Source organism: Phocoena sinus, chromosome 20, assembly GCF_008692025.1.
Source record: "Phocoena sinus isolate mPhoSin1 chromosome 20, mPhoSin1.pri, whole genome shotgun sequence".
In the NCBI taxonomy this organism is placed as follows: domain Eukaryota; kingdom Metazoa; phylum Chordata; class Mammalia; order Artiodactyla; family Phocoenidae; genus Phocoena; species Phocoena sinus.
The window spans coordinates 48,225,547-48,250,778 of NC_045782.1; the positions used below are offsets into that span (position 1 = coordinate 48,225,547).

Sequence of the window (25,232 nt, forward strand, 5' to 3'; positions counted from 1 at the left end):
CTTTTCCTGCCCCACCCTGCCCCTCACTTCCCTTCTAGAACCATCAAACCTAAGCCAACAGGTTGGCTTGGCCCAGTGTGGGGTGATGAGCCTGGACAAGGTGAGGAGAGCAGGTTCCAGAGACTGTCCCCGAGGTGGGTCATGATAGCACAGGTGTCAGGTCTGGGCCTGCTGAGGAGGGGTCCCGGTGTGGAGAGTCACAGCCCAAACAACTGGGGCCTGGCCTGGGTGGGGTTGGCCCAACAAGATGATGAGGGTGTCCACAGTCTGGGTGGCCCAGTGAGGGTGTGTGTCTGAGCCTGAGTGAGGTGAGGAGTGTCCATATGGGGGCAGGGAAGTGCAGTGAGGGTTACATTAGGGGGATTGATCAAATTAATAATATGTTAAGGATAATAGGGACCAGGTCTCCTACTGTTGGAAAAAGGAGTTAAAATATAGAAGGGGAGAAAACTAGCAGGAACCATGTCAAGGGTGGTTTGGAATTAGAGACGTTTTGGTGTGAGCTACATGTATGTGTGTATGTGTATGGTGTGTTTGGGGTCGAGGGTTCCGTGAAAAGAAACCAAGCTCCTGGAGAAATGTCTGGTTCTCAGGCTGCGGCAGTCTGTGCCAGAGAACAAGAAAGTGCCTAAAGGATGATGGTGGTTAAAAAAAAAAAAAAGAAAAAAAAGAATGGTACTGATGTGTCAGAAAGACACAAAGGCCAATTTGAATAGGCTCACGGGTCAAATTGGGAACAATCTGAGCCTCAATATAAATAATGATAGTAATGAATTATAACACAGTGAATGAAATGGGAAACAATGAGTCCATACAGATATGAAACTTTACATGAATAAATTGAAAGTTTAATGAGGAATGGATGTTACCATAGTTTCAGAGTATCCCTCCCATGTTTATCTCAGAATGAAGAGTTGTTTTAATATTTGAAAATTAATCAATGTAACCACCAAATTAACAAACTAAAAAAGAAAAAACCGTGATCCTCCCAGTAGACACAGAAAACACTTTTGACAATAGCCAACATCCTTTCATGATTAAAAAAAATCCACAAACTAGGAATAGATGGAACTTCCTCAACCCGACAAAAGGCATCTATGAAAACTCACAGCTAACGTCATATGCAACTGTGAAGACTGAAAATGTTCCCGCTAAAATCTGGAAAAAGGATGTCTGCTCTCACTACTACTATTTGACATTGTACTGGAGGTTCTAGTCAGTGCAATCAGACATGAAAAAGAAATAAAGGGCATCCAGATTGGAAAGGAAGAAGTTAAACTGCCTTTTTTCACAGACAACACATCCTTTTCGTGAAAAGTCCTATGGCTTCTACAAAAAAAAAAAAAAGCTACTAGACCCTACAAGGGTGATTAGCAATGTTGCCGAATATAAGATTGATATACAAAAATCAATTGTATTTCTATAAATTAGCAACAAACAATTGGAAACCATTTATAATGGCATCAAAAAATGCAAAATAGGAAATTCCTTGGTGGTCCAGTGGTTAAGACTCCACGCTTCCCCTGCAGGGGGCACGGGTTTGATCCCTGGTCTGGGAACTAAGATCCTGCATGCCACACAGTGTAGCCAAAAAAATAAAAAAATAAAATAAAATATTCCACAAATTCTTTTTTTTTTTTTTTTTTCCACAAATTCTTTTTAAAAAATGCAAAATATATAGGGATAAACCTGACAAAAGATGTGCAACAGCAGTACAAATTGCTGAGAGAAGTAAGAAGTCCTAAAACAATGGTGTAATCTGTTGTTGTTTTTTCTCATTTGAAATAAATATTCACTTTCCTATCTTAAACCAAAAAAGCACCTTCTCACACAGTGTTTCTTAAATGCCTAGGGGTGAGGGGTATCTTTACAGTGGATAAGGCTGACACTTTTTTCATCAAGTGATCCAAGCCAACATCATCAATAATGGACAAGCTGAAATGATGCATCACCTGACAGGACATCAGGAGAACACAGCATCCTTCTATGACATTCCTGCCGAAGGATCATAAACCATACCTGGAAACCTGGAAATACCAGGCAAAGCCAAACTGAGGGACATTCTACTAAATAGCTGGCCTGTGACCTTTAAAAGTGTCAAGGTCATCAAGGTCAAGGACAGATTGAGAAGACTAAAGAAACTGGGCAGCTGAAGGCAACAGGCAACTCTGTACTGGAGCTCTGCTATAAAAGACATTACTGGGACATTTGGTGAAGGAGGCCTGAGGATGATTGGGTAATGTAATATAATTTCTTGATTTTGATAGTCATTATATTGTTGTTTGTGGGAAACATACATGGAAGCATTAGGAGGCAATGGGGTATCAGATCGACAGCTTACTCTCAAATGCTTAAAAAAATTAAAAGTTCTATGGTACTCCAATTTTTCTGTAAGTCTGTGCTTGCTTAAAAATTAAAAAATGAGGGGACATCCCTGGCGGTCCAGTGGTCAAGACTTTGCTTTCCAATGTAGGGGGTGCGAGTTCGATCCCTGGTCAGGGAGCTGGGATCCCACGTGCCTCTTGGCCAAAAAAACCCCAAAACAAATTCAATAAAGACTTTAAAAATGGTACACACAAAAAATCTTTTAAAAAAATTTAAAAATGAAAATTATAAGAATGTAACTATTGTCATTATCTAGAACTGCACTGTCCAGTATGGTAGCCACTTGTAACAATTGGTTATATAAATTTAAATTAATTAGAATCTTCAAAAAATTAAAAATTCAGTTCCTCCATGTCCCTGGCCACATTTCAAGTGCACTATAGCCACAAGTGAGTAATGGGTACCATATTGGACAGAGCAGATAAAGAGCATTTCCATCATCAGGCAGAATTTTACTGGACAGTGCTGCTCTAGAGACTGGACACCTAGATGCCCTTACATGGAATGTTCCCAACTTGGGTTTGGGAACAGCAAGGGAGGGTCCAGAAACTCTTGGCATTTGATGGTAGATCCTGAGACCTAAGTTTACTAAGCCATTTCTAACAGGGATTGCAATGTGAATTATTTATAGTGTACCCTGAGTTCCTCACATAGGAGTACAAACAACTTGAGCAGTAAAACACTTGTGTAAAACAGACCTCAGGCTACTCACCGATTCCTGGTCCATTTGCTCAGATGAGCCTGATACTTGCTGGGAGGGCTCTGTGGAGATGACCCCCACTCCTCTGGATTCGGATGGGCCGGGGGCCTCTCTGTCTTCAAGACCTGTCTTCCTCCTTGCTCTTTCATGCTGGCGTGTGGGGCCAACTTCATCTCTGGCCACCTCCCCAGGACTGATGTCTGAGTAAGCCAGATCTGGAGAAGTGACTTCCCCTTCAGGGGCCGTGGCTTCAATATCAGATTCTAACTCCTCTTCAAATTCGAATTCCTCTTCCGTTTCCATTTCCCCTTGGATTTCGACTTCCTCATGGTCTTCATCTTTCCCCTGGGCTGAGACTTCCCCATCGTTTTTGATTTCCCCTTCAGAATGCTCTGTAGCACCCTCAGTTTCTTCATTTCTCTGGTCACTGCTCTTCTCTATCGGTGACACCTGTAGCCATGTAGCAGGAAAAAAATCAGGGTATAAAGTATAAAGGGTCTTGTGAGGTTTTATTCTTAATAAGGTAATTACACCGATGGGAAAACTGCAGCTACACACTCTGAGCATCGCTAGGAGATTATGTTTCATGCTTTAATTTATCTGCTCTCTGTTTTTGGTAATTATTTTGCATCCTTCTTTACAGGAAATGACCTCTGGAAAACTCAGGGCAATCTAAATGTAGGATATCCGAGGCATTCCTGAAGAGCCACCAACACTTCAGAATGGGGTGGAAGGAAATTGAGCTTCTCTGCAAATGACTTGAGTCTGTTCTACAGTAAGGTCATAGGATCATCGTACAATTTTCTTGAGAAAGTCTGAACTCTCTTTAATTCTTAGTAAATACAGCCCAGAATAATTCATCCCATAAGGAACTTTACCCTGTTGCCTTCATGATTCTGGTCCTCTTCTCCTTCAGAAGATTTGCCTTCCAGGTGAGACCTGGTGGCAGAGAAACAATTTAACAGTTTCAAATAACATCTTTCTTTTTCTTGGCATTTATCACCTCCTTGATGTCTGTATATCTACTTATTTACTCGTTAATTATCTGCCTTCCCTCTAGGCTGATGGCCATGACTTTGTCACTAACACCAGCACTAGTGGCACAAAATAGTCATGCCAAGAATGAATGAAAAATGCAATTATCAAAACATTAAAGGAACAGGTAGATTACTCTAGAAAAGTCACCTTAAATATACCTCTGTCTGTGACAAAACTGGGGAAAATAAACGCAAAATAAGAGAAAATTGTACAAAAAGGACAAATACCCTAGAAACTCTTGGTTAGTTTCCCTGTGAATTTTTTTTGTTTGTTTTTTGTTTTGGCCATGCCTCACAGCACGTGGGATTTTATAATAGTTCCCCAACCAGGGATCAAACCCGTGCCCCCTGCAGTGGAAGTGCAGAGCCTTAACCACTGGACCGCCAGGGAGGTGCCAATTTCCCCATGATGTAGAGTACAAGAATGTCACATTTTAAAATTGTTTTTTTTTTCTAATTAGAAAAAAACTATATTTTTTTAAAAAGTAAAACTAATACAGAAATATGTGACAGACAATGAAAATCCCCTGTGACTTCTCCTCTCCTTCTCAAGATAACCAGTGGTAAAAATAAGAGATTTAAGGGTATCTTCTTTCAAATATTTTTCTATGCATTTAAAGCTACCCACCCACCCAAATTAGAGATCACACTATATATACTGTTTTGCATTTAGTCTTTTCATTTGTTGTAATCTAGACTTCTTTCCATGTCAGTACATGTAGACCTACCTTAAAAAAAAAGAAAAGAAAAAAAGAAACAATACAGCAGTGTCTAATGTAAAAGGTTAAATTCTTTAAAATAGTTTCTATCCTTTTAAACAAAGCATAAGAGAACAGAGGCCTGGCATTTTTACCTTACTACGGTCTATCTGTGTGCTCAAGGCATTCACGGTGGGGCTGCCTGACCACAGGGACCCCGGCCCATCGCCTGCCACCTCCAACCCTGGTGAGGGGGAGGGAGGCGGGGAGCTGGGCTGATGCTCCCTGTCACAGCACCTCGCTGGGGCAGCATCCAGTACAGAGACCCCTGCTCTCGGGGCTCTGCAGCAGGGACTACCAAGCACAGTGGTTGTCATGGTTACTGTGGGACAAGGAAGTCCCGGGTTTCAGCGAGTGGAGCGCCCGGAGCGAGGGGAAAAGGGGAGGGTACGGGAGAGGACAAAGGGACGCGAGGTGAGAAGGGAGAAGGGCGCGCCGGAATGTGGGGGTGGCCGGGGAGGGCAGGAAAAGCCCAGAGGGTGGGGATGGCAGAGGCAATGGAGAGGGGAAAGGGACATGGAAGGGATGGGGCGCCTAGGGGGATATAGAAAGGGGGAGGCGTGGGAGCCGCTGCGAGACCCAAGGTCCCTAGGCCCGCTTACCCGCCAGCCCCGCCGCCAGGCTCCGCCATCTCCCGTTGCTACGCGACGCCGTCAACATCCGGCTGGCGAGGACCACGCGCTGGGCGTGCGGGGCGGACGGCCTTTGTGCCATTTATGTGCATTAGAAACACAGAATATCTAACTATGTAAATATATTAAAGGATAAATACGCATTTTCTCCATCTTTATCTCTAAGGCCGAGCTCTACCCCTCCTGGCTCAGTTTCTGTAAAGCGACAAACATGTCAACGTGCGTCCAGCTGGGCAACTCCGGCTCCCCGGGGGATCGAGCAGGGCACTCGGGGAGCCGGGGACCTGGGACGGCTAAGTGCCCTGAGGGTGGCAGGCGGAGGTAGGGGCACGAGGGGCTCCGTAGCCGGCTGCACCTTCGGATGCCGAGACCCCTCCTAGTGCCCGCCTGTCCATCTCCAGACCTGGAGGGCTCAGCACCCCTTTCCCGGGGTTCCTAAGAAGAATTCTTGGCGGAAGAGGGATGCCCCGTGGTCTCCTGATGGGTGGTGTTCTTTTCCTACCTCAAAATAGGAAAAACAAACGCAGAGGGTGGAACAGAGAGGGCGAGCACGCATGTGGAGCGTCCTAGGGGTTCTGCCTTCACTCTGGGGGCTCGGGGCTTCCTTCCGGGGCAAAGTCCTGGGGCCGGAGTCCCAGGCGGGCAACGAGGCCCGAAATGGGATGCGGACGGCCGGGCCGGGCCGGGTCCTGGGGTCGGAGGGCGGAAGGTGACTTAGGCAGTTCAGCGGCCGGGTTGGAGCCCGTTTGGGACCTGGGGGTTGGGGGGCTGGCCTGATTGGGCCGGGGCCCGGGTTGGCCCGGGGGGCGTGCCGGGGGCCGGGCCTCGCCTCGCGTCCCCGCCCCACCGCTCCTCACAGGCGGCGGCGGCAGTGGCGGCGGCGGCGGCTCCGGGAGCCGGCGCGAATCCGGCGCCGGGTGCGGGACCCGGGTGGGTATCTGGGGCAGGCCGGGGGCCGCGGGGGCGGGGTCTAAGGGGCCCGCGGGGGACCGGGCACAGCCCCTCCGCCGGACGGGGTGGGGGCGCGTGGGGCGCGTGGGCCTGCAGCCGCGGGGCCCGGGAGGGGCCGGGGTCTGGCCGCAGCCCAGAGAGGTGCAGGGCCGGAGCAGGAGCCGGGCGGGCAGGAGCACGCCAGATCACGCGGAGAGATCCCTGGGCCCCCTCTCCGCGGCGGATGCGGGCCCCTGGGGCCGGGAGTGGGCCTACTTCGGGAAGATTCGGTGTCTGCCTGTCTGGAGCTTTGGGCCGGAGAACTTGCGGTCTTTGTCTGGCTGGTCGTCAGAGCACGCGAATGAGAACTTGTAGGGGCCCGCCGTTCGCCGACACAGCCCCCTAAAGTGTGCATTCCACCCGCACAGCGCGCGCGCTTACCATTCCCGGCCTTAGGGTGGGTGGTTTGGCTGTTTAAGAGCCGCAGGTCAGGAAACTCACTTCCTTTAGGCCCGGTCTCTTCCTCCTGTTCTTTTCTTTAAAAAAAAAAAGAAAGAAAGAAAGAAAAGAAAGAAAGAAAAAGAAAGAAAAGAAAAAGGAAAAAGGCAATTTAAGATTGCTAAATATAACCCAAGAAACGCTGCCAGAAGCGGTGAATCTTGAAATCCTGTTATTCCCACACTCGGAAGTTGGTGTCATATGTTGGCCACAATCTAGTTCAGATTCTATTCAGAAATAGAAAACGACATAATACGTTCACTTTCCTTACCGTGAAGTTTGTTTTACTGCCTCCTCAAGTTCATAGGAGAAGCTGGGTTGGTTGGCCAGCCCCTGTGACTGGTCCCACCGACCTTTCTTTACCACCTGCAGGCACCAGTTCTTTAATTTGGAAAGAAGAGGGAAATGGTTCTCAAAAAACGGCCATGTGATGGAGCATATTATCAAAGGGCAGGTGCAAAGGCCCAGTTTCGTGAATTCCATTCTAAATCTGTCAGAGATTGATTAGAGAACTTTTAAAAAATCTGTGTGTTAGTTTTAGAAATTCCGCATTAGAAACATTAATGTTTAATTGATTAGCAAACATTAAACACTTTTAAGAACCAGGAAGACTTTTGCAAAGAAAGGATTATTAAGGTTAGGAATGCATTTTAGTATTAACTGTGAAGCTTGTTCATGGCTATTCATTGTTGGTATTCGGAGGCTCGTTCTCTGCTGAGTACGCTTGGCTTGTGGAGTGTTTATGGTGAGCAGTCTCAGAATATGACTAAGGAAAGTTCTTATCAGTGGAATTTTTTAATCCTCCAGACATGATAATTGCTGTGTAAATAGCTTCTGATTATCATGCATGAATTCACTGAACCCACTAAACAAACCCATAAAGTCCGTACTGAGGTTATCCCCATTTTACAGGTGGGAACACTGACACTTAAAGTAGATTCCCCAAGTTCACACATCCAGGAGTGAGAGTAATAGAGGCCTTGGGCCCAGGATGCTCCAGCTCCAGAAAACCATTGTAGCACAGTGCCTCCCCTCTTGTAACTGGACCCTATGATTCACATGCACACACTCTCCCTGCCCCCCTTTTTGCAGACAAATAACATGGTTCACTCTGCCAAGTGATTCATAAACATGCAAGAGACTGGGGACTAATCCATGTCACCACTAGCTGCTAATATCAGTTCAGTTTAGTCTGTAAAGAGCTCCCTAGGCCTCAGTGTAAAGGCATCTGAGAAGACAGCTACTGGGTTTGCAGAACCCTACCTACAAATGTGCTGGTCTCCCTGCCTCGGGCTTTGGGTAGCTCAGTGCACTGGTTAAAAAATGGCCTCCAAATGTAGACTGCTGGGTTCAAATACCAACCCTGGTACATAGTACTGACTTAATACCTCTGTGCCTTGTTTTCTGCATCTGTGAAATGGGGGTAATACCACCTACCACAAAGTTCTATTGCAACAATTATCTAAAATACCTAGTACCTGGCACATTTGAAGTGCTTGGTGCTATAAATTTTTAATTATTATTAATGACCATCATTTGGATTTTTCACATTTAACTAGATTGGTAAAAACGTTTGGTTTTGTTTCCATGTGTATGTGGGCCATCAGATGGAAAGCTAATCATAAGCAGAAGTGGAATTCTCCATTTAGGTATATTTACTTTTTTTTTTTTTTTTGCGGTACGCAGGCCTCGCACTGTTGTGGCCTCTTCCGTTGTGGAACACAGGCTCCAGACACGCAGGCTCAGCGGCCATGGCTCACGGGCCTAGCCACTCCGCTGTGGCTCTTCCCGGACCAGGGCACGAACCTGTGTCCTCTGCATCGGCAGGCGGACTCTTAACCACTGCACCACCAGGGAAGCCCTACATTCTTATCTTTGTAAATTTGTGGGGTGCTGAGTCCCTGTGGGCTACCCAGGGACCAAGGTGATCAGGTTGCCTGGCAACACAAATCTGGAGTAAAGATTTTAACTTGTCCCTCACATCTGGCTGAGGGTCCCCAATTTTGTTATTTACAGGCCTGAATCCTCTCCTGTAAGATTAGTGAATTAACTTCGTACAGTGGTACAGTGGGGAGGATGGCTTTAAACATGATGGATTTGTAGCAGTGGAGTGGAGTGGAGTGTAGCAGTGGTTTTATTGGTGTACATTGTATTGTACATTGCTCTATTGTAGCTGTATTAGGTTGATGAATACAATCTAATACAGATACAATAGATGAGGCCAATGCACAGAAAAGAAGGCACATACTTTCTGCTCCAAAAAAAAAAAAAAATTGGAGCAATAATATAGGAAATCTTTTCCCATTCAATTCGGTGCTGTTGGTTTTGATGCTACCGACCACCCACATACCCTTTGGGCACCTGGTCTGGCATCTCTAATAAATCTGCTTTGATGAGCTGTCTGATGATATCTGATCTGAAGCATGTCCTTTACTCCAATCTCCTGAACTGATAAAGACATCCTCAGAGAGGAGAGAAATCAGGTCACTTGCAACTGAGTTCGACGTCTGCCTGCGGTAGCTTCAGTCATACAGCTAGCACAAGGAAAGAACAGAAAACCCAAATTCATCATCCAGTCTGAACGGCACGCCCTTCTCCGCCTGAGCCTTGGGCGGCGAGTCTGAGCAGGTGTTTAGAGTTGATGTACAAGATAAGGAATCATCTGTATGGACTCACCTGACCACATATAGAGATGTGGCTGTGTCTTTTCCATGCTCTTTCTGGATTGGCTCCTATAGAAACCACCATAACATGGGTGCACCCTGAGCCTGTGTCCGCACCTGCTTGCACACCTTGGTGTGTATGCTGGTTTTCCACCGAGTGACCCTGATCCTGATTTCAACAGTCTAATAAATTGGTCTTTACACTTTCCGGTGTTGGAATCGGAGCAAAGCGCGTACTTAACAGATGGCATTGGACACCCTTTCATTTTTCAATTTCTGTAGCTAAAATGCTTTCCCTGGGCAAGATCGGCTGTGTTGCATTCCAGGGTTGTTGTCAGTACATTTCCCCCCAGTTTGATCTCTGTTTTGTGGTACGTTAGCTACTCCTTTGCCACAGATAGTGAGAAACTCTGTGTGTTAAAGTTTACAGGCACAGTACAGAAGTCAGATGCAGCTCATCCACTGTGGGGTCGGTCATTGCTTTCCTGGCTGGATTTGCACTTATCCTTGCCTTTTGGGTATAGTCCTTCCTTGGTCCTGAATCCTGACTCATCTTTAAGTCTGTTTCTTCTTGCAGGCCCCCTTCCTTGGCTCTTTGAGGGAAATGGTGTTCGGGGGGTTGCTGTCGAGGGGCACAGGCAGCAGATGGTTTATCTCGGGAGAGGCAGAGGCTTTGGGACTTTCCAGGCAGTGGTGACAATTGAAGTGACAACTGGACAGTTGGAAGAGGAAAGTCACAGCTAAGCAGGCCACCAGACCTCCCCTCACCCTCGTTTCTGAAGCTGTCTTCTCCAGTTACGGCCTCCTGAAGGTCCTTTTTCCTTATGGCGACTAGCCCAAGCCTCTGGCTCTGGAGTTGATGCCCTAAGCGTCATTCCTTCAATTTACTGCAAGTCGATTGTTTTGGTCCTCATTTCTACACAGAGGCCCCACCCACAGCAGCCCTATCTTTGGGCCACAATCTTTTTCTTGTGAATCCTGAATGCATGTGTAGCAAATGTATTTCTCTTCTGCAATAATCCCATAATTTGAAGTTAAATACAACTGAGAGGAGGGGTGATATCATCTCACAGATGTCTTATCTGGGTAATGAGACTGAAGGAGACCCACCTTTCCCTAAGAACGGGGTTCCTGATCTGCAGGATTTATATCACCCAGTGAACCTCAAAGCTCGGGGTTCCCAAAAAGACTGTGGTGCACGTGCCTGGTTCTGGTTCGGTAGAGAGAGCTGGGGCCTCCTGCCAGGTGTGTCAGCAGAGATGTTTTGTGGGAGGAAAACGATCCTTGTCTGCGTGTGTCTGGCTCGCGTTTAAGATGGCATTGCCTTGTCCCAGCTCTGTGTTGACTGGGCTTTGAGGGCAAAGCAGGTGAACCAGTGTCTCCCAGCCACACGGCAGGTGACCAGAGCTCAGGGCGTTCTGCTCCTGAGCAGTGTGACAGTGACAAGGCCAGGGGAAGAATCACCTGTGGGCTTTGCCCATGACACGTCCCCCTAAGGTTGCAGTGGCCCCACTCCCTACCTGCCTCCCCCTAGCTGCTGCAAACAGCTGTCACGGTGGGTGTGGGCTGCGACCCTCAGGCATGTAGGAGCTGCCGGCTTGTGAGCTGCTAGGACCGCACCTGTCCTGCTGACCCAGGGCGGCCCCGAGGCAGGCACACAGTACAGAACAGTGAATGGGAGAAGTCTGGGCAGGGCGTTTCTGCTACTGGCTCCAGGCTGCCCTGTTTCTTTGGTCTCACTAGGAAGGTTCAAGAGACGTTTGCACCTTTGCTCTATTTGTTTTCCCGTTTGGGAATTGATGGAGCCTCCAGCACAAGAACCAAGGCTCTGGCACTGGTCTGTGTGCAGCTTTTCTCTGTCCTGCTGCCCCCTCAGAGACACGGAAGCCAGGTCTCCCCTCTGCAGGGTCTAGGCCTGGGTAGTGGCTCTGAATGGGGGTTTGATAGTGGAGACAGAAAGCCCACCCTACCACAGGTGTAGTGTGGTCGGCAGAATAGTCCCCACAGATGTCTCTTCCTAGTTCTGGGAACCTGTGACTGTATTAGGTCACGTGGCAACGGGGATTAAAGTCGCAGATGGAATTAAGGTTGCCAATCTGGTGACTCTGAGGTGGGGAGATTGTCCTGGATTATCCAGTGGGACCATGTCATCCCAGGGTCCTTGAAAGTGGAAGAGGGGGCCCAGAGTCAGTGTCAGAGTGATGCCCTATGAGAAGGACTCCACTCACATTGCCGTCCTTGAAGGAGGAGGAAGGGGCCACGAGCCAAGGGATCTGGGCGGGTTCCAGAAGCTGGAAAAGGCAGGAAGACAGACTGTTCCCTGGAGCCTTAGGAAGGAACACAGCCCTGCTGACACCTGAGTTTAGCCCAGTGAGACCTGGGTTGACTTCTGGCCTCTGGAATTGCCAGATAATACACCGTTGTCTTAAGTCCCTATTTTTATGGTGACTTGTTTTGGCAGCCATGGGAAACCAATACACTCGAGATAGAAGTGCTTTGTGAAGGAAGCGGGAGGGGAGACTTGTGTCTCTTCTAAAGGGTGTCATTTCTTCATCCGTGTTTTGCTCATTTCTGGCTTTTGGTGACTTTGCCTCTCTGTCTAGGAGGACTCTCTTTCCCTGGATATAAATCAACAAATCTTGGGGGACGAATTTTGGGTAATAGATGCCTTAACTTCATCCCTGGAAACATTAGCTAGAGGAGAGCCCCACCCCTCACTGCCTCTGGGCCAAGTGTCAGTGGCCAAGTGGCCCCCAGGGGGAGGGAGGAGGGAACGTGTGTGGTTAACAGCAGGCCTGCCGCTGCCCACTGGCTCCAACCCAGCAGCAGGGCCAGTTCTGAACAGGGCTGTGAAAGAAGAAATCTGCTACCCTTCCCAGCCCCAGCTACTTCTCTTGAGGCTACTGCCGTTTCTGACATCTTCCTCCTGCAACCACCACCAAAGCCCCTCCTCCTGGAAGCAAACCTGAGCTACTTTCATCGCCAGTGTGACTTACTGCTGCGAGCGACAGAGCGCCAAGAACAGTCCTCAGAGGCGTTCTGATTCTTAAAGACTTGCAGGTTAATAGGAAGGGAGTTAACTAGTCAGGGAGTTTCTGCAGAGAGTCTTTTGTTTTATGAGGGTGTGTGCTTTTTCTGGGGGGAGGCCAAGTTGATCTTTCCTTTGAATTACACAATAGCCTATTTTGCAAAAATGTCGGTGGTCCCTGACAGCTCAGAGCAGCACAAAATTCAACTTGTAATCAGGTATCGATCAGAGATGGTTAAAAGCCAGCACTGGCATTTTTATTTTATACCTTTTAAAATCATTGCCCTTTTTTTTTGTTCACCCAAGCTAATGCACATTCCAGATCTTGGCCTGACTCCATCTCTGTATTCCTTGTGCCAACTGCCAGGTTGGCATCGCTCTCCTTTCCATCAACAAAAACATGGCATTTGGAACTCTACTGAAAATGGCATTCTGGTAGGCCCTTCATAAAAAGATCTTCTCAGAGATATCTTGGACTCAGGAACTTATAATCTAAAATCAACAATATTGATGGAGACATAACCATTTTAAAGCAATGATATTAAGTGAACGCATTCGAGGAGAATGAGGTTTTTTTAATCATTGTCACTGATCCACCTGGAGCTGTTTCTCTATCCACCTTCATCTCTCAGAATTTGGGGAGAGGATTTATAATATTCGTACAAAGTGCTTTGAGCATCTCGAGCTGCTCTTTTGATTTCAATTAACTCTAAGTCCTTACTAGTGATGTGAAAAGTCAGATAGCTGTTTCTGGCTACAGGCTTCACTGGTTTTGTGTGTTTTAGGATCTCTGCTGATGGCATTTAAAGATTGTGCTATGTACCCTGGTCCCCTACTCTATCTGGGTAATAAGGAGAATAAGTCTGACCCGTAGAACGGCCCCAGACCTGTGAAGGGGACCTGGGTGTTCTGCTTGCTCTGGGTTCTGTACCCGGCAGCCTTTCTGGAGCACAGTTTTCTGGTCTCCCAGGGAGGTGGGGATCTTTGTTCCCTGCAGGACACCGGGTCCCTAAGATAATGGGTGTAAACTGCTCTGCACGTCGGATCAAGAACCATTCAAGGTCGTGCGTCTTATGGATTCAAGGACATTAGGAAGATCTCCCATCAGGTTGTTTGGTCTTTGCCAGGCCCTGGCATTGCTGCTGGCAGCCTGCTGGCAGTGCGGGGACCAGAGCTCCCTTTCTTACTGGCCTCGAGCTCCCTGTCCTTTTCCTTGCCTCCATCCACACGATTCCACCTCAGCCTGGCCTCTTTGGGTGCAAGCTTCCTGGTCCCAAGCGTCTTTTTAAAAAATTAATATATTTTATTTTTCAGGACAGTTTTAGGTTTACCAGAAAATGAGCAGGAAGTACGGAGAGTCCATATACCCTCTCCAAGTTCCACTATTATTATTTTTTCATTGTGGTAAAGTACACACAGCAGATTTTGAATATTGACCACTTTGAAGTGCGCAGTTCTACGGCATTAAATGCATTCTCAGCCTTGTGCGGCCATCACCCCCATCCGTTCCCAGGACTCTTCCCTCCTCTCCACCTGGGCCTGCTCCTCTGGCTGGGAGCTTTCCCTGTGCACCTGCTGCTGCTTTTCCTGGTGGCGTCTTCCAGACAGCCCCTGTCATCCCCCAGCCCGCGGTGCAGGTGCCAGGCCCTTGATTAGCTCTGCCGCCCTCCCTACCAGTCTCCCCTCCGTTTTACGTGCCGCTTGGAGGCATCAGCCCGCCTCTGTGCCTGGACATCACCCGCTTCCTTGGCCTGAGCCCCAGCCCTGACATCCTTTAAGGATCGCCTCCAGTTTCCTTCGGAGCCCTGCCCCTCATGTAGTGCTCCCCAGAAACCTTCCAGCTGCGCCTCCTGCGGGCTGTGATGTGGACCCTGCTGTGGAGCAGTCACATGCCCCCCACAGAGCCCACGAGTGCCCTGGAGGAGACAGGGTGCCCCTCCCAGGCTGCCCCTATTTCTCTGGCCCCACCCCCTGCCCTGCCCCCAGCCTGTTAAATCCTGTGGGAGCGCCCAGTTAGGACATAGCCTCAGGGTCAGGAGAGGGGGGCGCATGTGCAGAGGGTGCCCACGGGAGCCTGTAGGTGGGGCGTGAAGGCAGGGTTGGATGGAGGAGGGGCCTGGGGCCCCAAGGCCAAGACCTTTCCCCTCTAAGGCAAAGCGTTGAAACCCGAGAGCCAGCCAACAGAGGGGCTGGGAGAAGGATGCAATTTGGGCTCCACAGGGGATGCAGCTGGTCAGGGAAGTGAGGGGAGCAGGTGCTGGGAGCAGGCCCTCCTCGCCCCTACCCTGCTCCACCGAATCCCCTCCCCAGCCCTCCCCCAGCCTCTGGCCTTCCTCTCCGCCCAAGCTACTGCCCATCGGAAGCCCAGATCTGTGCTCTGCTCTGGACGCAGCTTCAGCAAGGCAGTGGTCAGCACACAGGGAACGATCCCAGCAGTGGGCAGTGAAGGTCCAGGACGGCTAGACCTTAGAAATCTAGGAGGATGACTTAAATGATAGTATAGAGTGGCCCGTTGCTTCCCAAGACGGGGTTTTGGTCAGGTGGATCTAGAGACCCTAGGGGAGCTGGGCGCTGTCTCTGCACATCTGTGGCTTATCTGTGAAGAAGGAGCCCCATGACTCTGACCATTAACCTTCCCACCATCCCGGGTTCGTTGGAACAGCCCTGAAGGACAGGCAGGTACACAGAGAGCTGCCCTGGGCCAGATCACGATTAGTCAAGTCTCGTTGCCAGACCAGCGGGCACTGAAGCCCAGGGGCCTCCGCTCGGGGTGTCTCCGCAGGCGGTTCTCCAGACCTGCTTCCAGTCCACGTCCCTGGACACAGCCGCACGTTCCTCTACTCCGGGTGACACGTGGGCTAGAGCCATGTTTATTAACCAGGTGACAGATAGGCCCTGGGCTGCCGGTGAGGAGAGGCCTTCTGCAGCCTTGGAACCACCCAACACCCACCCCTTCATCCTGTTTAACACCCAACTGGTGACAAACCAGGGGATGCAGAGCGGGGTGGCCCTGGGCAGCCACTGACACGTCATTAATTTGTGCTGATAACAGCACAGCCTGAGCGTCAGAGGGGCTGGTCTACCTTCTGTCAGAGCCCAATTCTCCACCTTCCTCTGGGGGTGGAGGGGAGCAGTAGGTGAATGGTTCCCCATCTCAAATGGGGATGGTGTCACCTGGGCGCCCCTCTCCCCCAGACCTGCTGGGTCAGAGTGTAGGGATTTGCCCAATGGGTTTCTTAAAGCCCCCTGGTTTGGAGAAGCACTGAATCAGATGACCTCAGAGCCTCTGGGCGCCAGTGCTGTTTCAGTCGAGCTGTGCTTTTTTAGCAGGCCCTGCTTGATGAGGGGCAACTGCACCCCAAGGGCATTGTCTTGGGCTTTGGGCGGGGAGGGCCTCCATTCTCATCTGGGAGGTAGCCTGGCAGCACCTGTGCTCTTTGGGATTCTTTTCCTTCCCTTTCTTCTGACAGGGTGGGGGGTAAACTCAGATTTATGTTCACCAGCTGGAGGACTCGGATAGAACTGCCAAATTAGGACGCTGCCAACTCGGATGGTGGGAGCTGAATAGAAATTCACACTGAGCAAGGAACCCAGCCTCTGCTGACTCGCAGGGCGTCGCCTTCCCCACAGTGGTCAGCTACAGGATGCGAGCTGTGGTGGTGGAGCTGGGGGCTGTGTTGGGGGGGACTGTGGTCCCACGTGGTAAAGAGGACGACAGGTGATCATCGCTCCCCACCGGGACGGAGGTGAGGGGCCCCTGGCAGGACCCGCTGAGTGTGAGGCATTCTGGACCCACGGGCCTTGCGTTGTAAATAGCAACAAGCCATCTCTTTAAACAGAAGCAAAATAAGGCAGTAAGGGGGATTCAAGGGGAAAGTACTGCAGGGGTTGGGGATGCAGACAGGGAGGGTGTGTTTGGAGAGCTTGCTCTAGGCTCCTTCCTTTGGCTCAAATGAGGAAGCTGTGGCCGGTGGGCCCCTGGAACGGCTGGGGCCTGAGGAGGGCAGCTCTGGCTGGGCTCAGTCACCATCTCAGCTGCCGATGAGCAGAGCCTGGTTTATAGTACAAGCTGGCCTGTAATGAGAGTTGTTCTCACTGGAGCGTGTAGGTAGTGTGACAACCATGTTTGTCCATCACGTGTGCAACGTGGGAGAAGACGAGAGGGTGCAGACCAGAGCACGGACCAGGCCACACAGGTCTCTGGGTCATTGCTAAGGGCCCCCTCCTTTTAAATTTCCTCTAAGATTTTACATGAAACACACCCCAGCTTTATTAAGCTATATTGATGTCCCTATTTTTATCAAGTAACAGTACACAGTAAAAACAGGAAATAGCGATAAAAACAACATAAACACTCATTCAGTGAGCTGGTGAATAGTTAACATGTGCGGCCTTTTCAGGTAAATGTATACTTTGAATTAGGCTTTTTGAAATATCAAAAGTAGTTCATTGAAAATGGACATCATAAGAAAATTAGATGAAAATATAAGCCAGTGATGACTGGATCTTTGGCTTGAGATGAATGATATAAAGTGTAAAAGTGATAAAAAGAAATCACTAAGGAAAAGTTATCATCAATTTGCCTAGAAGTTTAAAACCTCTGTATTTCAAAATGAGTAACACAATTAAGAGGCAAATAACAAATTAGGAAAAACATACATGCGGCAACTATAGCAAAGGATTAAGATCTTTGCTATATAAAGAGTTCTTTCATATCAATAAGAATTCTGGCACCCCAGCAGAAAAATTGGCAAAGTACACCAACAGACAAGTCACAAATGTTTAATAAACATAGGAGAACCTGCTCAAGTGAACTGATGATCAGAAAACCATTTTCCAATGACCAAATTAGCAAAGATTCAAATCCCTAAAACTCTGATACCTTTTTGGAAATCCATTGGACATTATGTCAGGGGTCCAGTTTTTCCTCCTAAGGAAATAGTCAGGAATCCCAAAAATTGTCCTAAGGAAATAGTGAGGATACAGGTACAGATTTATGTATAAAATGTAAAGTTTATTATTTAAGTAGCCACTATTTGGAAACCAAATATCTAATGATGGTGGCTGGCTCAAGAATGGTGCATCCTTGTTATATATTTATAGCTATCAAGATGGAGGGTTGACATTTTGAGTTTTTAAATTTGTTAATAATGTGGTGTATTAGTATTCTGTGGCTGCCATAAAAAGTACCACAAACTGGGTGGCTTAAGCAACAGAAATTAATTTTCTCACAGTGTTGGAGGCTGGAAACCTGAGATCTTGGTGTCGAAGGGTTGGTTCCTTCTGAGGCCTCTCTTCTTGGCTTGTATATGGCTGTCTTCATGTTCACATTGCATTCTCCTTGTACACCAGTGTCTATCTCCAAACTCCCTCTTTTTAAAGGATACCAGTCACTGGATTAGGGCCCACCCTAATGACCTAATTCTGACTTGATTACATCTGTATAGCAGCTACTTTCAAATAAGGTTGAATTATGAGGTGTGGGGGTGAGAACTTTAACGTAAGAATTTGGAGAGGACACATTTCAACCTATAACACATGGGAAAATATATGTATGTTATAACTGAAAGAATGGTATGGTATAATTCCAGTGGGTGGTTTTGTTTTGTTAAGATAGACACAGAAGATAGTAGAAAATACACAGATTATTTTTGGATGGTGTGAGTTAAGGGACATGTATTCTTTATATTTCTCTGAACACGTTTCGTAATCTAAAAAAAGAAAAAGCTTTTAAAAAATAGGGCAAGGATTCTCCACTCCTAGTTTGACAGAGAGCAGAGGTCGGGAACCAGTTTTAGTTGAGATGAAATAGGCTCACAAAGGAACAAATACATTGAAAAAATAAATGAGCATTGTCTGAAGAGAGTAAATATTCATGGCTAATGTTTAACAGACGTGCTAGATCTACCCAGAGGCACGTTGTCTCCCGCACTGAACAACCTGGGGGTGGAACTGGGGGATAGTCCTTGCTCACCCAGGTTACAGGGGCAGGGGTAGGAGCCAGAATTCCACGCACAGAAGACAAAGGTCTCATGTTCAGTTGTGTCCGCTCACTGGCTGACTTGGGGTGTGCGGCCCCTGTTTTCTCGTTTGCAAAACTGCGCTTCTAGGATGTACCTTCCAGAGCTGCAGTGGGGTTTCACAGCCGATGTGGGGCAAACGCTATATTGTGAACACTTGTATTTTGGAATCTCCTTCAGAGCTTCCAGCACATTCTTTTGATTATCCTCAGTGGTGGCAAACCGTCTTAGCTTAAAGATGGTGCGGTTTTTGGACTCAGCTGAGCCTTGTCTGCAGCACTCTCTGGAGGTTAGGGCGATTAAACTAAGTAATACCATTTGAGGCCCAGAAGGAGGTGGGGCTCCAGACCTGCCCCAGCCTCACCCAGCAGGAGGCCACTAAGCACCTGGAAGGGGGCTGATGTGAACTGAGGTGTGCTTAAGTGCAAAACGTACACCAGACTCTGGAGATTTAAAGAATGTACAATAGCTCATGAGTAATTTTTCCATGCTGATTACATGCTGAAATGATACTATAGGGGATATAGTGGCTTGACTAAAAATATTCTATTAAAATGAATTTCCCCCATTTCTTTTTTTTTTTTGCGGTACGCGGGCCTCTCACTGTTGTGGCCTCTCCCGTTGTGGAGCACAGGCTCCGGACGCGCAGGCTCAGCAGCCATGGCTCATGGGCCCAGCCGCTCTGCGGCATGTGGGATCTTCCCGGACCGGGGCACGAACCCGTGTCCCCTGCATCGGCAGGCGGACTCTCAACCACTGCGCCACCAGGGAAGCCCCCCCATTTCTTTTTTACTTTTTAAAAATGTGGCTACTAGGAAACTTAAAATTGCATATGAGGCTCTCATTGTATGTCTTCTGGGCAGTGCTGGTCTGGAGAAGGGAATTCTTTTTCTTGTATAGCTCATTAACTGATCTTGTAATTCTGGAATGATTCTTGAATTCTAAAAATATTTAGAATGGACAGACAATGGAGTGAAGTCATCATTAGAATAAAAGAATATAGCTTTACCAGATGATTAATTGGAAGGAAAACACATATTTTGATGTGTAGGTTCCAGTGTGATTTATTTTAAGCTTCGAACATTGGTTGTCAAGTGTCGTAATGTGCCTTGTGTGTTCAGACAGGACTCAGTGGTTAAGACAGTGAGAGACGCCCCCTCGACCTGGGGAGGCCACAAGGCTTCCCCAGAGGTGGGCCCGGAGGGGATTTGGGTAGCGAGGAGCAACCCTGCCCCGAGTATCCAGAAAGTGGTCTGAGCCGGAGGTCGGCCACGTATCGCCCGTGGACCAAATCTAGCCTTCTTCCTGTCTTATACTGTGTGCAAACTAAGGATGGTTATTAGGTTTTTAAATGGGTGAAAAAACTGGAAGAATTTTCTTGTGTAATGGCAAAATTATATGGAATTGGCGTGGGTATCTATTTAATAAAGTCTCGCGGGACCACAGTCATACCTGCCCACGTACTGTCTGCTTTCACACGACAGGGCAGAATCGAGTAGTCTCCACAGTGACCGCTGGGCCCACAGAGCCAAAAATATTTCCTGTCTGGCCCTTTACAGAACCAGCTTGCCGTCCCCTGGGCCAAGGGATCAACTTGATTCTGCAGCCCACATTGAAAGTGGTGTCTCAGGCATGGGGGATTCCTGAGAAGGTGTGGATTCGGGGCCCTGGATATGGCCGAGAATGGAGGGGCTTCTGTGGCTCAGGGCTGAGGAGGTGAGGACCCCAGCTGGGCCTGAGTCTCCGGGGCTAGTGATTTTCAAGGTCATCCTGACATTGGGAACCTCAGCAATGAGAGAGAAGAGAGTGATGGATTTTTCTGGGTAAAGATGCAGGAATGGGAAGGGTGACTCTTGGGCCTGCAGGGAACTGTTAGAAGGATGCTGTGTTTGGGAGAGTTAGTAGCCATAGAGGCAACTGGAAATATGCAAAGAAATGGGAGATCAGAGCAAGGGGGCACAGAGGGACACCCAGAGAGCCATAAGGGCCTGAGGATCCAGCATTGAGCTGCCTGGTCCCAGGACATTGAAGGAAATTAGCACTGAGACAACCCCTACCCTGCTGAGCCGGCTGGACCCTCTGCCCCAAGAACCCATCCAAGCACTGGACACAGAAAGAACTCCATTTAGGGAACATCCTAAATCAGCCCTGGATTTAAGGGTAAATGTACAGAGTGTAGAGGGTGCAAAGAACAATATAATTTAGCCTGAGAACCGCCTCCAGTTGATTATTCAAAAAAGTTTTACTGGGCTTCCCTGGTGGCGCAGTGGTTGAGAGTCCGCCTGCCGATGCAGGGGACACGGGTTTGTGCCCTGGTCCGGGAGGATCCCACGTGCTGCGGAGCGGCTGGGCCCGTGAGCCATGGCTGCTGAGCCTGCGCGTCCGGAGCATGTGCTCCGCAACGGGACACGCCACAACAGTGAGAGGAAAAAAAGTTTTACTGTGGTAAAACATACATGACATAGGGAATTCCCTGGCAGTCCAGTGGTTAGGACTCCATGCCCTCATTGCCGAGGGCGTGGGTTCAATCCCTGGTTGGGGAACTAAGATCTCGCAAGCCGCGCGGCGTGGCTAAAAAAAAAACAAGGGACTTCCCCGGTGGTACAGTGGTTAAGAATCCATCTTCCAATGCAGGGGACTTGGGTCCAATCCCTGGTTGGGGAACTAAGATCTCACATGCCTCGAGGCAAATCAGCCTAAGCGCCACAACTACTGAGCTCGCATGACTCAACGAGAGAGCCCACGTGCTGCAAGCTACAGAGTCCATGCACTCTGGAGCCCACGCGCCACAACTAGAAAGAGAAAACCCACACGCCACAACTAGAGAGAAGCCTGCACACTGCAACAAAAGATCCCGTGTGCTGCAACTCGCCACAACTAGAGAGAAGCCTGTACACTGCAACAAAAATCCCGTGTGCTGCAACTAAGACCGACACAGCCAAAAATAAAGAAATGGAGGGAGGGGGAGGAGGGAGGGAGGGAGAGAGAGAGAAAGGAAAGAAAGAAAAGAAAGAAAGAAAGAGAAGAAAGAAAGACCACTAAAAAAACCCCACAAAAATGACATAAAAATTACCCTCTTAACCATTTTTAACTGCACAGTTCAGTGGCATTAGGGACATTCGGGTACATTGTTGTGCAAGCGTCACCACCATCCGTTTCCAGAACGTCTTCATCTTCCCAAACAGTAACTCTCCCCATTAAACACTAACTCCCCAGACCCCGCCCAGCCCCGGGCACCTACCCTTCTATTCTCTGTCTCTATCAGTTTGACTATCCCAGGTACCTCATATAAGTGGAATCATACAATATTTGTCCTTCTGTGACAGGCTACTTTCACTGAGCATGTCCTCAAGGTCTATCCATGTTGTAGCAGGTGTCAGAATTTCCCTCCTTCTTAAGGCTGAATAATATCCCATCGTAGGGACAGACTCCATTTGGTCTATCCATTCCCAGTCAATAATTTTATCATACCGGCTTCAAGTCTTTTTGTTTTTCTGAGAGCTTGAGTTGCAGCCCCTCTGTGACGCTTCCACCCAGCCACCCCGCCCCACGAGGCTGGCCTGCACCCTGCCCAGCATGGCCTGAAATCTCGGACATCCATGATCTCTGACCAGGAAATAGCTTTACGCACATCTCTTCATTGACACAGGCGACATCATACCTGTGGTCATCCTACTCTCAGCTTGGTGGGCGGCCGTCATGAGCCCCATTGACAGTAACGTCTGGTTGGTTCACATAGCTGCCTGGGCTTTTGTTTCATTTTTGCTGGAATTAAAATTGCTTTTTGCCAGTGTGTCGGGTGTTGGGTTTTCATTTCATGTTCTCAGTCCTTCTGTTTCCACTTCTGTGAATCGCCTGCTTTTTCTGTTGGGATATTGCTCCTTTTTTTGCAGGGAGTCTTTAGGAATTCTGTATATATTCTGGATCTGATCCTTTGGTTTCTAGTTTATTTTTTTAAAGAATGAGTTGTATGTTAACTTGGGTCCTTCACCTATCACTTGTGACCCCTTCCCAGCTGGGGCAGCCAGCGTGTGTTGGGATGTCAGACTGGGCTTTGGGATGATGAGGACACACGGGGCAAGTGAGGGTGGAGAAGGCTGGGAAAGGTGGGAAGGATGAAGGAGAACCAGGATGTTCCCTGGGAAGCACCGCAGATGGCTGAGAATCTCAGGAAGGAAGGGACACGGGTGAACTGTGTCCTGGAGGTCTGGAAATTGCTGCTGTGGGAACAGATTCCTCTAGACCAGTTCTCTCTCTCTCTCTATTTTTCTTTGGGCCGTGCTGCACGGCTTGTGGGATCTGAATTCCCCGACTTGGGATTGAACCTGGGCTCGTGGCAGTGAATGTGCCAAGTCCTAACCACTGGACACCAGGGAATTCCCTAGACCAGTTCCTAACAGGGTAATTTTGCCCCCTGGGGACATTTGCAATGCCCGGAGACATTTTTGGTTGTCATAGTGGAAAGGGGTGCTAGTGGAATCTGGTGGGTGGAGGCCAGGGATGCTGCAAAACACCCTACAATGGACAGGACAGCTGCCACCACCAAGAATGACTCAGCCCCAAGTGTCCGTAGCACCACTGTTGAGAACCCAGCTCACCCTCCATATGGCCTTGTGCTAGCAGGACCCCTTCTGTGGTTCCACAGCTTCCGTTTCCAGCCCACTGGTGTGGGGTAGGATGCTGCCCCAGGAATACCCAGTCCAGTTCATGACCTTGGCCATGCCCTTTCTCTGTCTTCCTCCCCCAGGCAGGTCTGGAAGAGCCCCGCCTGGGCCCAAGTGTGCAGAGGATGGAAACACTCCCTCGGCAATGTCTCTGGGCCGCCTCCTTCGCCGGGCCTCCTCCAAAGCCTCGGACCTCTTGACCCTCACCCCCGGTGGCGGCGGTGGGCCCCCTTCCGTCCTGGATGGGGAGATCATCTACTCCAAGAACAATGTCTGCGTGCACCCACCGGAAGGCTTGCAGGGGCTCGGGGAGCACCACCCAGGTGAGCTCAGAGTGGGGAGGCCTGGGGTGACAGGCCTGGGCTCACATGCTGGGAGAGGAAGGCTTGGGGTCACAGACCTGGGAGGGGAGGGCTGTGGAGTCACAGGCCTGGGGAGAGCTGGCTGATCTCTGTAAAGTTAGCCAGCTCCTGCGCCACTTCCCCGTTTGCCCTAATTTCCCCATCTGGGAAGCAGGCCAGTGACCTTTGACTCATGAAGGGGAGGCAGGACGGTTTAAGGGGAATTAGCCTGAATTTGCAAGTAGAAGAGGGCATTTGAGCACTACAGGGCTTCTGGGAGCAGGGAGACCCCTGCGCACGGGGAGGGAAACCAGAGGGAAGCAGGGCATCCTCTTCTACAGGAACCTGCCCAGTGAGAGGCTTTCCGCCAGGCCCCCTTGAGCATGTGCAGGAACGAGGCCCTCAGGACAGTCTTGGTGGTTTCGTCCCTTCCTGCAGTCCAGAGCGTGGGGTGAGGACTGAGTGGGGCGTGAAGCAGGCCTAGGAATCTGGGGACGTGGAGATCTTTGATCTGCACACCCTCTGTGCTTAAATCCTCTGTTTTGAAATCGGGGAAGAAAATTCTTAGACTCCGCAGGGATGGAGATGGAGGAGGGTCCTTTCCTGACCCTCCACATGGGAGCCCGGAGTTACCCTGAGCCATTCCCAGGACACTCCAGCCCATGGCTCTCCTTAGTTCCAGGAGTGGGAAACTTTTTCCTGTAGTGGCAGACTTTGCTATCTTTTGCTAAGCCACAGAGAAAGAAACTACATTTTTTCCAGGGCTCCAGTTGTATTTTGAGCCCCAAAACGGCAAGCTTTCTTGTGCACTAAGGGAGTAGGCACAGATTCTCTTTGCAGGAGTGTCACTGACTGTGACTGTTCTGAGGCAGGGGGTGTTAGACCTGGTTATGGCAGCCCAGCACTCACACCTGAGTCCCTCAGCCCTGCTGCTCTGAGGAAGCATCAAAAAGATGGGTTAGTGATACTAGAGGTCTGTGTGGTCCTTTGTCATCTGCGCAAATGACTTGCAACAGACAAATGTATCGCCTCGTGTAATTTGCACAACAACCTCATGAGAGTGGCTGGAGCCTGGGCAGGCCTGTCTCTCGGACAAGGAGGCCTCTCGGACAAGGAGGCTGGTGCTCAGAGGTGCTCCCCAATGCCAGCCTGGGATGGAGGTGGGGTGAGGGCAAGCCCTGGGCTCGTCCTGTGGCCTCCCTAGACTGCCGAAAGGTGCTTCCGTATCCCCAGTCCCAGTGCACCTGCAGCCTGGCTGCAGCCCACCTGAGTCCAGACAGAGGTCCCACATCAGATGTCAATACATTTAAAATTATGAATTAGAATCAGATCTGGGCACTTTAATGCATGCAAATTATGTGTCAACAAAGTACTGAATAAATAAGTTAATAAAAAAGGCAAGTTTACATTATACTAATGAACTCTTTGAAAAGTATTCTGTCCTCCTGCCTTGATAAGCATATCTTTACAGTCTCCCGGACAGTTAGGTGCAGACTTAGAATCACCAGACCCTCCAGGTTCCAAAGCAGGAAAGCCGGCTTCCAGCCCCAGCTCTTTCCTGCACTACAGGGGCCCC

The 25,232-nt window shown here is 49.1% G+C and overlaps 2 protein-coding genes across 5 annotated transcripts in view; one reads left to right on the forward strand and one right to left on the reverse strand.

Moving 5' to 3' along the window:
- The window catches only part of CCDC40 (coiled-coil domain containing 40), a 42,227-nt gene extending 36,716 nt beyond the window's left edge, over nucleotides 1-5,511 (reverse strand). Inside the window, 3 exon segments of the mRNA XM_032618088.1 lie at nucleotides 3,098-3,535; nucleotides 3,964-4,024; nucleotides 5,483-5,511. Coding sequence (XP_032473979.1) covers nucleotides 3,098-3,535; nucleotides 3,964-4,024; nucleotides 5,483-5,511 — 528 coding nt within the window.
- Nucleotides 5,512-6,372: 861 nt separating this feature from the next.
- TBC1D16 (TBC1 domain family member 16) overlaps nucleotides 6,373-25,232 on the forward strand; it is an 84,830-nt gene continuing 65,970 nt past the window's right edge. For 2 of the 4 annotated variants that reach the window (XM_032617059.1, XM_032617060.1), the window contains exons 1-2: nucleotides 6,385-6,442; nucleotides 23,399-23,638. In XM_032617059.1, coding sequence (XP_032472950.1) covers nucleotides 23,461-23,638 — 178 coding nt within the window. In that variant the 5' untranslated portion in view covers nucleotides 6,385-6,442; nucleotides 23,399-23,460. Of the gene's footprint in view, nucleotides 6,443-23,398; nucleotides 23,639-25,232 lie in introns of all 4 variants that reach the window. The other 2 variants (XM_032617061.1, XM_032617058.1) reach the window with 2 other exon arrangements.